Below are 16422 nucleotides of genomic sequence, written 5' to 3'. Positions count from 1 at the left end.
ATGAAAGAGAAATCTGACACACCAGAACAGATGATAAAGGTCAACATCAAAGTCAGAGGCCTGAGAGTTCAAGAAGCTGAGTGCAAGCTTTGCGTGCCAGTTCATTCCAGTACCACAAATGGTTCCCAAGTACCACCAGGAGTAACCCCTAAGCATAGCCAGATGTGTCCCCCCAAACAAAAAGGAACAAAAACTTTTTTTTTTTTTTTTGCTTTTTGGGTCACACCTGGCTATGCACAGGGGTTACTCTTGGCTCTGCACTCAGGAATCACCCCTGGCCGTGCTCAGGGGACCATATGGGATGCTGGGATTTGAACCCGGGTTGGCCGCGTGCAAGGCAAACGCCCTACCCGCTGTGCTATCGCTCCAGCCCCAAACAAAAACATTTAAAGTCACAAATCAGGGGCTGGAGCAATAGCACAGCGGGTAGGGCGTTTGCCTTGCACGAGGCTGACCCGGGTTCGATTCCCAGCATCCCATATGGTCCCCTGAGCAGCGCCAGGGGTGATTCCTGAGTGCAGAGCCAGGAGTGACTCCTGTGCATCGCCGGGTGTGACCGAAAAGCAAAAAAAATTTAAAATTAAAAAAAAAGTCACAAATCATGTTGATAACCACACACCCTTGATAGGACATGATGAAAATGATACTTGATCTGGGTAGTCTTCCTCTAAAGTTAATATAAACTGTTTACTCTTATCTCCATGATAATTTAATAAATATCTCCAAAGGCCAGATCAGAGGATGTCTGTTTCGCAGGTGCCCAACCCTGGTTCAATCTCCAGCATCCCATATGGTCCCTCAAGCATAACCAGGAGTGATTCTTCAGTGGAGCCATGAATAACCTCTGAGCACTGCCAAGTACGGCCCAAAACCAAAATAATAATAATAGTAATGTCTCCATAGTACATGGAAGGACTATAAATTATTTGAATAGTTCAACTTTTTTTTCCTTGCTTTTGGACAACACCTGGCTCTGTGCTTGGGAGCCACCCCTAGTGCTGCTCAGGGGGCCATATGCAATAGTGGTATTTGAACTAGCATCGTAGTCAAAGCTGCATGCTAGGCAAGATTCTTAACCTTTATACTATGTCTCCAGCCCTGAATATCTGAAGTTTTAACAAAGAGCTCAGGAAGTAAAACACATACCTAGCATGTGAGATCCTGAATTCCCTTCTGGCACCACCCAACATGGTACTGAGGGATCCCAAGGACTCTGTGAATAGCCCCATTTTGATACAGGTATCTCTTCCCCTTTCCTCTCTCTCTGTGGCTGCTGCAGACAATCGACAGCAGTGCTCATGCATATTTCTGCTATGACTCTAGTACTCAACAGGATCACATACTTCAGACATGACACAGGATTCCAGATGGCAATGCTGCTGGGACTCACTTCATGCCAACAAAGTAGTAACTCTGCAACTGAGCAGACTCTGGCACCCAAAAAGATTGGTTTTTTAATAAATAAATACATAAATATTTTAAATTAATGTTTTATCTGTAGCACTGTAGTCCCATTGTTCATCAATTTGCTCGAGTGGGCACCAGTAACGTCTCCATTGTGAGACTTGTTACTATTTTTGGCATATCGAATACACCACAGGTAGCTTGCCAGGCTCTGCCGTGTGGGCATGTTTTATCTATTAAAAATAATTTTAAGAATTTGTTTATTAAAATAAAAATAAAAGACAAATAAAGCACCATACAGTTAATGTCTAATTGGGAAGAGTCGTATTCTATCTTCTACAGGATACAGAAAAACTATTCAATTTCAGCCTCAAGTTTGCAATCACTGTAAATTCAGAAAGTATCTTCAAATATAAAGTATATAGGGGCTGGAGCAATAGCACAGCGGGTAGAGCATTTGCCTTGCATGCGGCCAACCTGGGTTTGATTCCCAGCATCCCATATGGTCTCTGAGCACCGCAAGGAGTAATTCCTGAGTGCATGAGCCAGGAGTGACCCCTGTGCATCGCTGGGTGTGACCCAAAAAGCAAAAAAAAATATATATATACATATATATAAAGTAGAAAGTATTATTTATTTCATTTTCAAATTTTTAATAGTTTATTATCTATGGTTCTATAGTGAGCTAATGGCATTTCACAATTTGTTATGATGAAATAAAGCCAGTATCAACACACCCCTGTGCATACTCTGTGCTACCTATATACCCTGCACATACCTATATGTGCATACATGTAGGGACAGAGAATATAGCAAATTTTAGATTGTAAGTCTGTCAGAAAGTACTATATCATAGAGAAAGCTAAGTAAGTCCCTTCCTCTCCTCCAAGTGTGAATGAAAGCCAAATCATGAAAAAGTTACTCAAGAATCATTTAGAGAGACCTGAATATGGGATCTGTGCTTATAAGACCTTGAGTTCGATCCCAGGCCATCCCAAAGTGTGTGGCCCCAGAACATTTCCCTCCCCGCTATGCACACTGCAGCAACAAGAAGCCCCTGGAACTGCCCAGAGCAGCTTTAACACACTCATCACTACCACCATCAATTACCAGATAAGAAATCTTTGAAGGCTAGAGAAAGAGCTCCAGAGACCGAGCACACCCAAGGCCAAGGTCTAAGATCCAACACTGAAAGGTCCCCCAGGCACTGCCAGGAATGATACGAGCCAAGAGCTGGAAGTAGCCCCTGAGCAACACCAGGTGTGGCCAAAAAACACATACAAAAAGAAATGTCACTCTACATCTATAAGAACTTCAGGCAGATCATGATTCATCTTCAAGAAAGGGAAAGTGTGGAGAGAGAGCAAGACAGCTGGTATAAGTTTCTAAAGGCTTAGTTCATTCCCCTTAATATCTTGAAAGACTAGCGCTACAATAAAAGAACGATGTGTGGGCTGGAGCGATAGTACAGTGGGTAGGGCTTGCCACATGGCCAACCCAGGTTCAATCCGTCATCCCCGAGCCCACTAGGAATAAACCGAATGCAGAGTCTGAAGCACTGCCTGCTGGGTGTGTCCCCCCAAAACAAACAAAAAGAATCATGTTATATGTCTGTGAAGCTCTGCTTTATTTAAAAAGCAGCAATAAATAGAATTCATGTCCTTGAAACATCGGGTTATGAAGAAATACCAATTTAATCCTACTTACAAGAGTTGTGGCGCCGCCGGAAACTCTTGGACTGAGCCAAGGACTCCATGTGCCTATCCACATAGCTCTTTGAGCACTGCTGCTGCTGGGGGGAAATGGCAACATCTTGACTCTTCACGTCTGTCCTCTTAGGGATGCTCTGAGGGGCACTGCTGGAAGAGACTGGCTTCTTGACCAACTTGCCTGTGCCATTCTGATTGATACCCACTTGGTACCCAATACCAGAGGGGCCTAATTCTGTCTGATGAAGGTCTCCAAAATGTTGGTTGTCTCCAGGACCCGGTATCTCCAGAATTTTTAATTCTGTAATGTCACCTGCCCTGAAACACACAAAAGAGTTTGAGTCTCAAAACTGTAACAGTGACAAAACTGGTGAGAGCAACCAGCCACACCTTAGGGGCTCTGCATGTCCTCTAGTTACCAGAGGCAAAACCCAGGTGGTCAAGTATTTAACACAGGGCTCAGCTACCAACTTCCAAACAAAACAGCACTTGGTCTTTTAAAAGACCTACCCTTAATCACAATATTAACAATAGTATCTTAACTTTCCAAAATGCTTAATAGTTTGTGGGGGACTGATTGCCGGAGAGGTGGCAGCTGATAGCTGATAGACTGCCTTACTCTGACCAAGGTTACGAAGCACCTGGTACCGGTAAGCAGCTGTGGTGCTGGTGGTGGAGGAGGAAATTCACTGTTAGCAAGCCATCAAGAATTACCTGAACTACCTAAATGCCCCGAATTATTCTAATTATTCTACTTTTGAGACCGATATAATAATAATGAATCTGAAAGATGAGCTGCCCAACAACAAATAGAACCACTGAGTATGAAATGATACAAACTTCTAGCCCCTTCCTCGAGACCAAAAAATGATATTACTGCATGACAAGAATGTGTAAACAATTCTATTGACTGGTTAGAGCACCAGGGAGTTTGAATTGAGAATCTAGAGGTACTATCACAACATGAATGAAATGCCTGAAAAAACATAATGAAAATCTAGTAAATATGATTGAACATGCACAGAAGGAGCTTCAGAAGTTAAGGAAATGTTCAAGATTTAAACTGGCAGGAAAAAAAAAAAAAACAACCACGCAACTTTGTAGCCGGAGCTATAGTACAGCAGGTATGGCATTTGCCTTGCACATGGTGGACCTGGGCTTGAGCCCCCGTATCTCATGGTACCCAGAGCCCTGGCAGAAGTGGTCCCTGCGCAGTCAGGAGTAAACCCTGAGCACCACTGGGTATAGCTCAAACCAAAAAAAAAAAAACAAATAAAAAGAAAAAAACAACAGGCAACTCAAAATTAGATCTAAATTAAGAGAAATAAAGTCAAACTGGGTCTCTCTATAAGTAGGAACTGTGAGACTGAAAGGACTATAGTACAATTAGAAAATAAAATATTTCAAATGAAGCAACAGCATGGAGAGGCAAACAATAGCAACAACAACAAAAAAATCCAGCAAAATTTCTGAAAAGACAACTTAATCTGTATTGAAAGGATTAGACAAGGATCTTCTGTGTTCCAGCTCTCACAGAAAATAAGGCCCCTGAGCTATGAAGAACAGTGTCTTGTGGAAATCACCAACGTTAAAAAGTTTAGAAACCACAGGATGTGGATTGTTATGTTGTTTTCACATTAACAAAAAATTCAACTTGAAAAAAATAGTATGTGAGTCTGTTTCTTTCACTCATAATTCACTCACTTGCTCTTTTTTTTTTTTTGTGGGGGGGTCACACCCAGCGATGCACAGGGGTTACTCCTGGCTCTGCACTCGGGAATTACTTCTGGCGGTGCTCGGTGGACCATATGGGATGTTAGGAACTGAATCTGGGTTGGCCGCGTGCAAGGGAAATGCCCTACCCGATGTGCTATCACTCCAGCCCCATCACTCACTTGCTCTTGAGTTGAAGAGTAAGTGGTAAGCCCTATGGTAGAATGAGTTATATAGGGATGAAAATCAAAACATGCCCAAGAAAAATCTGCCTTAAAGTTTTAATCTCTGAAAAAAGACAAGCAGAAAAATAAGGAGTGGAATACTATGATAAAAGTTTGCAGAGAGATTAGAAGCACCAAAACAAAATAGCTAGGTTTAGTCACAGGGAAGAGTAACAGCAGTCCAAGCAAATGATATGAGAGAGGAGTATTTCAGGAGTTGGAGAGATAGTGCAAGGGTTAAAGCACTTGTCTTACACATGGCTGACCTGGGTTCAATTTTGGTCACCCTATGTGTTCTCCTGAGCCCCGCCAGGAGCAATCCCTGATTGTAGAGCCAGGAGCAAATCCTGAACAACATTGGATATGGTCCAAAACGGCTATCAGGGAATGAATTATAACCACACTGAATTTTTCAGGTGGCTGTACAGGGAAGGTGAAAAAACTAGAGGCAAGAATACCAGTTAGGAGGCCAGAGCGATAGCACAGTGGGTAGGGCATTTGCCTTGCATGCGGCAGACCTAGGTTGATTCCTAGCATCCCATATGGTCCCCTGAGCACCACCAGGAGTAATTCCTGAGTGCAAAGCCAGGAATAACCCCTGTGCATTGCCAGGTGTGATTCCTGCCCACCCCCCCCAAAATAAAAGAATACCAGTTAAAAGACCAGGGAAGGGGCCAGAGTGATAGTACAGTGGGGAGGGCGTTTGCCTTGCATGCGGCCAACCTGGGTTTAATCCCCACCATCCCATATAGTCCCCCGAGCACCACCAGGAGTAATTTCTGAGTGTAAAGTCAGGAGTAGCCTCTGAGCATTGCCAGGTGTGATGCAAAAAAGCAAAAAAAGGAGACCAGGGAAGACATGAGGTAAGTGGGAATAAAGAGAGCAAGTGAGGACCAAGGGGAGGCTAAAAGGGCTAAGCACAGGTTACACATCTAGACATGGATTCCAGACCCAGCACCCTATGGTCCCCTAAGTAACACCACTGGGAGCAAGTGTCAAGCAAGCACCAAGCGGAGTAGCCCCTGAACAGTCAAGTATGGTAAAAAAAAAAAAAAATAAAAAATAAATAAATAAATAATAATAATAATAATAATAATAAAGAAAGCAAATAACAGTGCAAAAGGGAGAGGGGAGAATGAAACAAGAGACATTTGGAATCCAGAAGACTGGCAGAATTCATGACTGATTAAACATAAGGACCAAAGACAAAAACAAACAAACAAAAACCAGAATTAGGGACACAAAGGTGGCTAACTGTCATACTGCCATGAATGGCCCAGTGGCCCCTTGAATACCACCTTATGTGGCCCTCAGTAGCAACAACTAAAAATAGTAGCAGCAAAAAAAAAAAAAAAAAAAATCAAGAAAAAAATGTATGATGATTCCCAAGCTTAGCTTCTAGCTGAAACTAAGGACTTTAGGTAGTTAATCAAGTATGTTTCTGAAACTAAACGATGATACAAATCAATAAAACAGGTATCTTTATACAAGAAAAGAGTCAATGGAGCCCTTAGATGTCAAAAAGCACAAAGACAAAGCTCAGAAGGAAAATCTAAAATTGTCAAAGAATAAAGGCTTATTTTCAACTTGACCCATTTAAAGTATGAAATACTTCATGTTTAACAGAAGTAAGGAAACTGTTTTGTGATCATTGTTCGAAAGCGGATTATGATATAAAGTCTGCTACCACAGCACCTGCACTAGAAGACAAAGACTGAAGACTCTCCCTGTCCACTGACAGTCCACCTCACAGCAGCTCCTCCAAGCCCACACTGGCATCAGGATGCAATCACACAGATCTCCAGACGAGGCACAGGTAACTCACCTGAAGGTGACTTCTGGCACAAGGCACTTCACTCCATTGTGGAAAGGCTGGGTAAGAGAAATGGTCTGGCTGACCTGATCCACCGCAGACACTCTTCCTTGATAAACGCCCAAGCTCTCGCCACAGGTGATAGACACAATACTTCCCAGCCAGTCTGAAGCCATGTTTCAGACGTGCGACCACCGTGTAGAGAGAGGTCACGCAGCAGGCCTTGAGAAAGACACATGTTTAATTAACCGCAGCAAGTACTGAAGTGAAGAGCCTGTGTCAGGCTCTGTACCCAGTGCTGCTTAATAAACATATTCTGCTACATTCTTAACCTAAGTAATAAAGAATAACACGACATTTTTCTTTCAGAGTACGCATATTAATGAATGAGCAATATCCCTCAGTACACAGCAAGATCTTCAAGTTACTTTAAATTGAATTAGCCAAAACATAACCTGTTTGTGCCTTGGGGGGTGGGGGGAAGGACCTTCCCAAAGGTGCAGGAGTCCACCAGTGCTATACCTGATGGTGCTTGGGAGACCACGTAGTACCAGGGACCAAACATGTGTGTGCCTCTCTGAGATATCTCCCCAGTGCCTATAATCTATTTTTTTCATTTGTTTTGGTTTTTGGTTTTGAGTCACACTCAGCTGGTGCTGAAGGATCACTCCTGGTGATATTCGAGGAAGCACATGGGATGCTGGTATCAAACCTGGGCCACATGTAAAATAAATGCCCTACCTGCTGTACTACTACTCCGGTCCCATATATAACCTATGTTTTAACCTGTCAGCAGAACCTATGTTTTAACCTGTCAGCAGAATGCTCAAAGAAAATATATTATAAATAATATATAAAAAATCAATCTGGCACAGAACAGAATTACCCTAGAGCCCCTGAAGGATGTATATATACCATGTCATCATTTTCATTCTGTATTTCCCTACTTCTAGAACTGTGAGAGTGTACTTTTCTGTACTTTGATCCCCAGCTGTGGAAATTCCTTAAAATAGCTCTAAGAAATTCATATGGCATCTATTTATCATCTCTTTCCACTCTATTTGAGGTTTCTTCCTCTTGGTGTGCAATATGGTCTTCAACTAAATTTAAAGACTTGTAAATTAAAAAAAAAAATTCTGGTAATGTATCAAGCTAACCTACTGTTTTATTTTGGGGCCACACCTGGCAGTGTTTAGCATTACTCCTAGCCATGCTAAGGAGACTATTCAGTGTGCGAATCAAATCTGGGCCTCCAGGATGCAAAGCATACATTCAGCCTAATGAGTTCTCTCTGAACCCTAACTCATTTGATTCTAGACAAAAAAATTTAAAAATTCTATGTTGATTGAAGATTCAACACAGGTCAGGCTCTGAAACATGAATCCATTGGCCCTCACACTGAACCAAGACAAGTTGGCTGAGAATCAGAGGGAGGGGCCCTCAGACTGCCTGAGCATCATACTTGGAAGCGCCCCCCCATAATAAATATAACTTGAGGGAGGGGAGGGGAGGAGAGGGGAGGGGAGAGGAGGGGAGAGGAGGGGAGGGGAGGGGAGGGGAGGGGAGGGGCAGGGCTAAGGCACTTGCCCTGCACATAACCAAACCCAGTTCAATTCAATCCCTGGCACTATATATGACCACCTTGTGAGTTTCAAATGAAAAGTGTTGGGGGGGGGGGCGGGACATGGGACTCAAGAATTTGGTGACCAAGAGCCATTCCCCTGGCTGCCCACAGAGATAGACGGACAAAGGACTGGGGGGACAGAAAAACAGGGCCCCAGGTCTGTTGGTAATCAGTTTATTTCTCTCTCCTCCCCAGCATAGTCCGATCTCTCCCTCAGAGCACAATTGTAGTTTAGTTTTGGTCGCAGTCCAGTCACCATAGTTCACTCGTCCTCGTCCTCACAGTCCTTATGGTAGTCCTAGGCCCCTCCTATATAGAAATCATGAAGGGGGGGTACACAGAGGTGAGGCTGAGCACTGTCATAACAACAAACAGAGGTAAAGCCACTCCACAGGGGAAGTGCTAGGAGATTAACTCTAGGACAGAATTTCATCTAAGGGGTCAGCACTCCAGATTACTAGGAGATCCGCTCTTAAGGGCGGGATTCAATCAGGGTGTAATGCTTTACCCTTTCCTCAGCTAGTAATCCATTTAAACAACCATAGTAAATTTACTTCTTATAATATTTCCAGTTATTTCATCTGAACAAGAGATATACTAAGCTTAAAGGTTGGCTCCTCCGGGCGACATCTCGCTATATATCTCTGACCACAGTCCTCAGACCAGGTTACTCTTTCCTATTCCCAGCAGGGTCCTTATTCGGTTACTTCTTTTTGGGTCATGACAGAGTTTGTTCCGTGACCGTGCTCTTATTATACTTATGGTTCTTAGCGTGTCCCTTTTCAATGCCAGGGTAGCTTACAGCTTGCCCTGGGTCCAACAAGTCCCTTCGTTGGGACCCTGCTTTTGGAGTGTTAGGAACTAAGGGCAACTGAGGCTTAACTCAGGTAAATATGATGGATATCCAGGAGTAAATATTATATGGAGTCAATTAACTCCCATGTTACAAAAGCATAACATCACTGTCTTCCTGTGTCTATACAAAAGGGACATTGCAAGTGACATAAAGGAAAGAGAAGCAATACCGCATTATTAGTGCTTGATGGAATTGGGTGTGCCCAGGGGCACTGTTGTGAGAATAACTCAGTAAACTCAAACTCTATGCCAGAGGAGCAAGGACAACCCAATGTTATCCAACAGTCCCCTGAACGTTTTCAGGACTGATCCCTGAGCACGGAGCCAGGAGTGCCTCCCCACTAGAACAAAAAGAAAAAAAAAATTGGGGGGGCCTGGGGGGCCCACACCTGGAGCACCACCAAACAAAAAGTTAAAAATTCAGGGCCTTGGGGGGCTGGAGCAATAGCACAGCAGCTTAAGGTACTTGCCTTGCACATAACCAGCCCAGGCTCATCCCTGGCATCTCATATGGTCCACTGAGCCCCATCAGGAGTAATTCCTGAGTGCCACCACATATGACCTCCCCCCACCCCGCCCACCCCTGCCTCCCTAAAAACAATTAGAGAAACTGAGGAGAGAACATGGGCTTATCCAAAGAAAAAGTCTTCTTCAGTCTGTTTCTTAGTTTGATACAAATAAAACGATAAAGAACCTTAATCATTTTACTGGGCCAAGGATGTGGCTCAATACCCCAGCACTTGCCTTACACACAAAAAACCTAGTTTTAAGCCAGCAAAGTGTGTTTTCTGGAGATAAGTGAGATAGTACAGCAGATAATGAGCTTGCCATGCACAGGACAACCAGGTTCAACTCCCAGCATTCCATATGGTCCCCCAAACACTGCCAGGAGCAATTCCCGAGCACAGAGCCAGGAGTAACCCTGAGCATCATTGGGTGTGGCCCAAAAACAACAACAAAAATTTTAGTGTGTCATCCTTAGCTCATTATTACACCTGTAACAACGGTTCCTTCTTTCTCAATGGCTACATAGTATTTTAACAATACCTCAGAATTTCTTGTTTGAGGCTGTTATGAACAGAGAATTAAAACATTTTTCTATGTCTTTGTTGTGGACAAAATTACCCATTTTTTGCTGGCATTTTAAATCAGAATTCATAGAATAAAGAGTATTTTGTTCAAAATCTAAACTTAGATTTTCAGCCTACTAAATGCCACCCTAAGAATACAGCTCTGGATGCTAGCGCCATAGTACAGTGGATAAGGTGTTTGCCTCCCATGTGCTGGCCAGTGTTCATTTCCCAGCATCCCACACGGTCCCCTGAGCACTGCCAGGAGTAATTCCTGAGTGCAGAGCCTGGCGTATCCCTCAGCATCACTTGGTGTGACCCATCCCTTCCCTAAAAGGGAAGGGGGAAAAAAAGGAACAGAGAAACATCATTTCTCTTTTAAGAAGCCTTTAGGTAAAAAAAGACAAGTAGATCTAAATTATCTACCATCATACAATTGTGGCAGTTGCCAAAATGACCCTAAACCACAAACAGACCTGCAGACCAAAGATTTTTATCTCCTCTGATACTGCAGATGGAACTCAAAGACCCCAGACACAAGCTCAAGGTCCCAAACTCACTGTTCTGCAAAGGACAATCATAACCAACACTTGTACAAATGAATGTATTCATTCACTGCAGACTTACAAAATCCACGGGATCAGCTGGTAAGCTGTTTGTAGAACCAAAATCTTGAAATAGCAGAAATTGTAGAAGAAAACATCTTGTATAATCTATCTTTGCCATAAAAGGCAGCACAGTGGAAAGGCATGGGCTTTTGAGGCCAAACATCAAGGGCCCAGATTCAGTTCAAGAGTTGTTCTTTGACTTGGCAAATTATCCTGATGCTTAATTATATAATCTATAAAAACAGGAATCATATCATTCATCTATTCCACCTCCTAAACCCAAAGGAGATCATCTGTCATGTGACAAATTTTATTTCAAACGTCTCCTTTTAACCACAAGACTACTAACCAGATGAAGATTTATGGGTCTAAAAGCATCATACCATGAAAACCACCTTCTCATCCAAACAAAACTATAAATATGCCTCAATTATCTCTTCAACATTTCAGAAACCAAGCCCCAGTCTTCTTGCTGAAATGCACACACTCCCTGAGGAGATATACAAAGTACCCACTGTAATTGCACATTTTTGGTTTTGGGGGTCACACTCAGAAGTGCCCAGGGATTGGTTACTTCTTGCTCTGCACTCAGGAATCACTCCTCCAGGCAGGACTCGGGGGACTATATGGAATTCAAAGAATTGAACCCAGGTCAGGGTGTGCAAGGTAGGCTGTAGGCCACCATGATAGGTTATGCCAGACCCATATTCACAAAGTCTATTACCTGGCTCTAAAAAGAAAGAAAATGATTCCTGGTTTAGAATGAAATTCTTCGGGAAAGCTGAATAATGGACACAAGTTTAAAAGACAAAAGTTAAAAAAAAATGTAGAAAACAGGAAACAAGCAAATTCCCAAAAGACTCAAGTAATAGAAGGCAGGGACAAGATCAAAAAGTTAGAGTGCTAGAGTGCTGGCATCACAGGGCCACACATGACACGACCACCAAGTACCACTACATGTAAAAAAAAAAAAAAAAAAACTGAAGACAAATAAACTAAGACAAATAGGGTGGGGATGTGGCTCTGCGGTGGAATGCTTATACTTGCATGTGCGAGGCCCTAGTAAACCCCCAGTACCGTCAAACTATAATAATCAAAGGGCCAAGGAGATAACTCAAAGGGCCAGATAGTCCTCCAAGCACCAAGTTGAGTAGCCTTAACATAGTTAGGTGGGACCCAAAATGAAAAGAAATGAGAAAGCATCTAGAGGCCTAGGGACTGCTCAGCTGCAGAGCAAATGTTCTGTAGGTGTGAAGCTTCAACTTAGGTCCTTGGCACCATTCCACATGCCTAGTGCAATCCCAACAGCACTGCCATTTGTGATTCCCTGCACTACAAGTGTGCGATCTCTGGTGTACCATAACTGAAGTATGGGATGTCCAGCAAACACCACCAATGAATGAGTAAATATTTTAAAGGACTGATGTGGGGGCATGAGGTTAAGGACTTGCCTCACATGCAACTGACCCTGGTTCAATCAATTTACAGTACCGCCAGGAATGAGTACAGAGCCCCTGCACATCACTCCCAAATATATGTGTGGCCCCAAATATATATGTGGGAATGTGACTTAGTGGTACAATTGCATGCCTCATGTGTGAGGCACAAAGTCAACATCTACTAGATTGTGGCCCCCGACCCACAAAAGCAATTGGGAAATTAAATTATTCCACATAGGAAATACAAGTGCCTTGCACATAGCTCACAAGAGTTCAATTCCGGCATCACATATGGTCTCCAGAGCACCACTAGGTGTTATACTGAGCACAGAGCAAGAGTCAACTCGAAGCACTTTGGGGAGTACCTCCCCAAGTGATTCACATGAAGTAAAAATCTGATCCAGAGGACTTTAATGGAAAACACTGTCCAACATTAGAAATAATTCCCCTAGACTAACTCTTCCTCCCAACTCATTTAAGAAGGATAGTACTGTTCTGATAAAGGATAAAGATGTCACTGTCACTGTCATCTCGTTGCTCATCGATTTGCTTGAGCAGGCACTAGTAACGTCTCCATTGTGAGACTTGTTGTTACTGTTTTTGGCATATCGAATACACCACAGGTAGCCTGCTAGGCTCTGCTGTGCGGGCGGGATACTCTTGGTAGCTTGCTGGGCTACCAAGGGGTGGAGGAATCTAACCTGGGTCGGCCACGTGCAAGGCAAACGCCCTATCCAAGGATAAAGATATAACTAAAAAAAAAACTTTTTAAAAAGAAAGAAATCCTGGGGCTGGAGCGATAGCACAGCAGGTAGGGCGTTTGCCTTGCATGGCCAACCCAGGTTCGATTCCCAGCATCCCATACAGTCCCCTGAGCATTGCCAGGAGTAATTCCTGAGTGCAGAGCCAGGAGTAACCACTGAGCATCGCCAGGTGTGACCCAAAAAGCAAAAAATAAAAAATATAAATAAAATAAAGAGAAGAAATAAATCCTCAGGTCAATAGGTCTGACACAAAAATTATTTGGAAATATTAGCAGACTGAATTCAGGAACATATAAAAGCATTATATTCTAGGAACACAAAATTGTTTTAACATCTGAAAATCAAAAAATAAAATGCACCACTTAAAGCGGAGGCAGGAGAGGCATAATTAAAAATTTTACTTGTATTTTGCTACTTAGATCACTAAAGTTATTTACAACATAGAAAAATGCTTCCTAAGGGGGCAGAGAGTTGATAAGGTGCTTGTTTTGCACATGGCTGCCCGGGTTCAATCCCTAGAACCACTTTTGGTTCCCGGAGCCCACCAGGAGTACCCCTGGTGCAGAGCCAGGAGTAAGCCCTGAACACCACTAGGTGTGGTGTCTGGCAAAAAAAAAAAAAAAAAAAAAAGACTTCTAAGACCACGAACCCCAAATATACCTGAAACAAGGGGCAAAAGAACCTCTCATGTCTCAACAAGCTACTCTATCTTCAGAACCAATGAAAAGATGAAAAGTTACTTTTTCAAATTTGACGAATTTTGGGACTACGAGACAGTACAGGAGTTCAGAAACTTGCCTTGCAGTCAACCCCGGTTCAATCCTCAGCACCACAAGCACTGCCGATAGGGTCCAAAAAAAAAAAAAGCAAACAAAAATTCTTCTACCACTGCCCCCTTCCCCAAATCGACAAATTTCACCTCCTTTCAACTTTTTTATTTTGATTTGGGGGCGACACCCAGTGGTGCTCTGGGGCACCCAGTGTGCCCCATGAAGCCCTGATGGAACACAGGCCTTCCATTCTTTCATGTACTGAAGCCACTGATGTACGTCTTGGATCGTCACTCCTTTCAACTTCTATCCCGAAATTAACTTACTCTTGGAGAACATCCAGATCTAATTTAATTCTCCAAGTGTGAGTCAACAAGCTCATGAAGTGATCCAACCTTTGTTTTCTTCATAAATTTTCTATTCTAATGCAACGGGAATCACAATAATTTTCAAAGCCTAACAGCTCCACTGACTCATGTGTCTGAAACTCTGTATCTTTTTATTATGTGATTCTTTCTTAAATAACATCTCTTTATTAACTGGTGTAACGGAATTATCTGGACCTAAGTAAAACTCCTTTTGTTTATATGTGGCTCCCTTTTTCACTAAGCTACTCTGGGCAAATCTTGAAATTAACTAGCTGAGACTTTCTTTACTTCATGAAAGCAACAAATTTGAATGGCACACCTTCTAGATAAGGTTTTCAATACAGAAACTGTCTATGAAAGTAATGAAGCTTCAACCAACTAGAATCCTCGCATACACTGCATCCATAAACAGACCTCTCCAGATATACAAGTTCAAAACCTGCACTCATATAATTTTACCACAAACTAGCAAATTTTATGGCTCACCCAGCAGGAATCATAAAAGATTTAACAAATGTCTTGATAAAATTCTGACACTATTACCTTAAGATATTAAATTCCTTTGAGATGTAAATTTCACTGTTGTTGCTCCAGCTGGCCTTAAACTGGAGTAACCCTGTGCTAGCTCTTAGAAAGTGACACATTTTCCACTTTGCACTGAGAATCTGAGAAACTACAACACTCTCTAGTCCAGGGTTTCTCCAAGGGGCTGAATATCTGGCCCTCTGTGAGTCCCTGATTATCCCAAGAGAAGCACAGATGAAAATCCATAAATGGGGCTGGAGCAATAGCATAGCAGGTAGGGCGTTTGCCTTGCATGCGGCCAACCCGGGTTCGATTCCCAGCATCCCATATGGTCCCGTGAGCAACGCCAAGGGTAATAGCAAAAAAAAAAAAAAAAAAAATCGATAAATAAGGGGCCATGAGACAAGAGTCTCAACATGAAGGAAATCAGATGGGGGGGTGGGGAGGAATGAAAGGATCGAGCAATGCTGCTGAGTTCATGTTTATAAAGCTACAGGTCTTTGTCAGTCACTTCAGTGAGTGTTAACCAACTTTTTCATAAATTAGAAAATGTCAGATGGGAATCCTTGTAGAAAGGGTGAACGTTTTAAATGTTTGTTACCGGTGTGTGCACACCAGGCACACTGGATCACTGCTGTGATGTAAAATAGAGGAGTCCGGGATGAAAAAAGCCCTAGACTTCCAGAGAGATAGTGCAGAGGTTAAGGCCCTTGTCTTGCTAGCTGCTGACCACGTCATTCCTAGGCACTGCATATGACGTTCACCTTCCCCAGCACCTCCTGGAGGGATCCCTGAACACAGAGCCAGAAGACCTGATCACAGCGGTATAACCCCCAAACCAGAAATAAAAAGAGCTTGAAAAACATTTTACTAGTTCCACTACAAAGCTTCTGCACCTCAAAAGATAGTGACCAAAATACAATCCACAGAATGGGAAAGGATACTCACCCAGTACCCATCTGATAAGGGGTTGATATCAAGGATATATAAGGCACTGGTTTAACTTTACAAGAAGAAAATATCCAACCCCATCAGAAAATGAGGCAATGAAATGAACAGAAACTTTCTCAAGGAAGAAATACAAATGGCCAAAAGGCACATGAAAAAATGCTCTTCATCACTAATTATCAGGGAGACGCAGATCAAACCAACTATGAGATACCACCTCACACCCCAGAGACTGGCACACATCCAAAAGAACAAAAGGAACCACTGTTGGCGTGGATGTGGGGAGAAAGGGACCCTTCTACACTGCTGGTGGGAATGCCGACTGATTCAGCCCTTTTGAAAAACAGTATGGACGCTTCTCAAAAAACTAGAAATTGGGGGCTGGAGCGATAGCACAGCGGGTAGGGTGTTTGCCTTGCACGTGGCCGACCCAGGTTCGATTCCCAGCATCTCATACGGTCCCCAGCCAGGAGTAACTCCTGTGCATCACCAGGTGTGACCCAAAAAAAAAAAAAAAAACTAGAAATTGACCTCCCATTTGACCCAGCAATACCTTTTCTGAGACTATATCCCAGAGAGGCAAAAAAG

The 16422-nt window shown here is 43.0% G+C and overlaps 1 protein-coding gene and 1 pseudogene across 1 annotated transcript in view; one reads left to right on the top strand and one right to left on the bottom strand.

Annotated features, from left to right (window-relative positions):
• The window catches only part of EDC3 (enhancer of mRNA decapping 3), a 47830-nt gene that overhangs the window by 29309 nt on the left and 2099 nt on the right, over positions 1–16422 (bottom strand). The window contains exons 2-3 of the mRNA XM_004611738.2: positions 6876–7085; positions 3112–3431 (exon numbers count right to left, since the gene is read on the bottom strand). Of these exons, the coding sequence (XP_004611795.1) occupies positions 3112–3431; positions 6876–7039 (484 nt within the window). The 5' untranslated portion in view covers positions 7040–7085. The remainder of the gene's footprint in view (positions 1–3111; positions 3432–6875; positions 7086–16422) is intronic.
• Positions 3518–4586, top strand: LOC105943124 (pre-mRNA-splicing factor SPF27-like; annotated as a pseudogene).

Source organism: Sorex araneus, chromosome 3, assembly GCF_027595985.1.
Source record: "Sorex araneus isolate mSorAra2 chromosome 3, mSorAra2.pri, whole genome shotgun sequence".
Lineage (NCBI taxonomy): Eukaryota > Metazoa > Chordata > Mammalia > Eulipotyphla > Soricidae > Sorex > Sorex araneus.
This window is presented reverse-complemented; position numbering and strand designations above follow the sequence as displayed.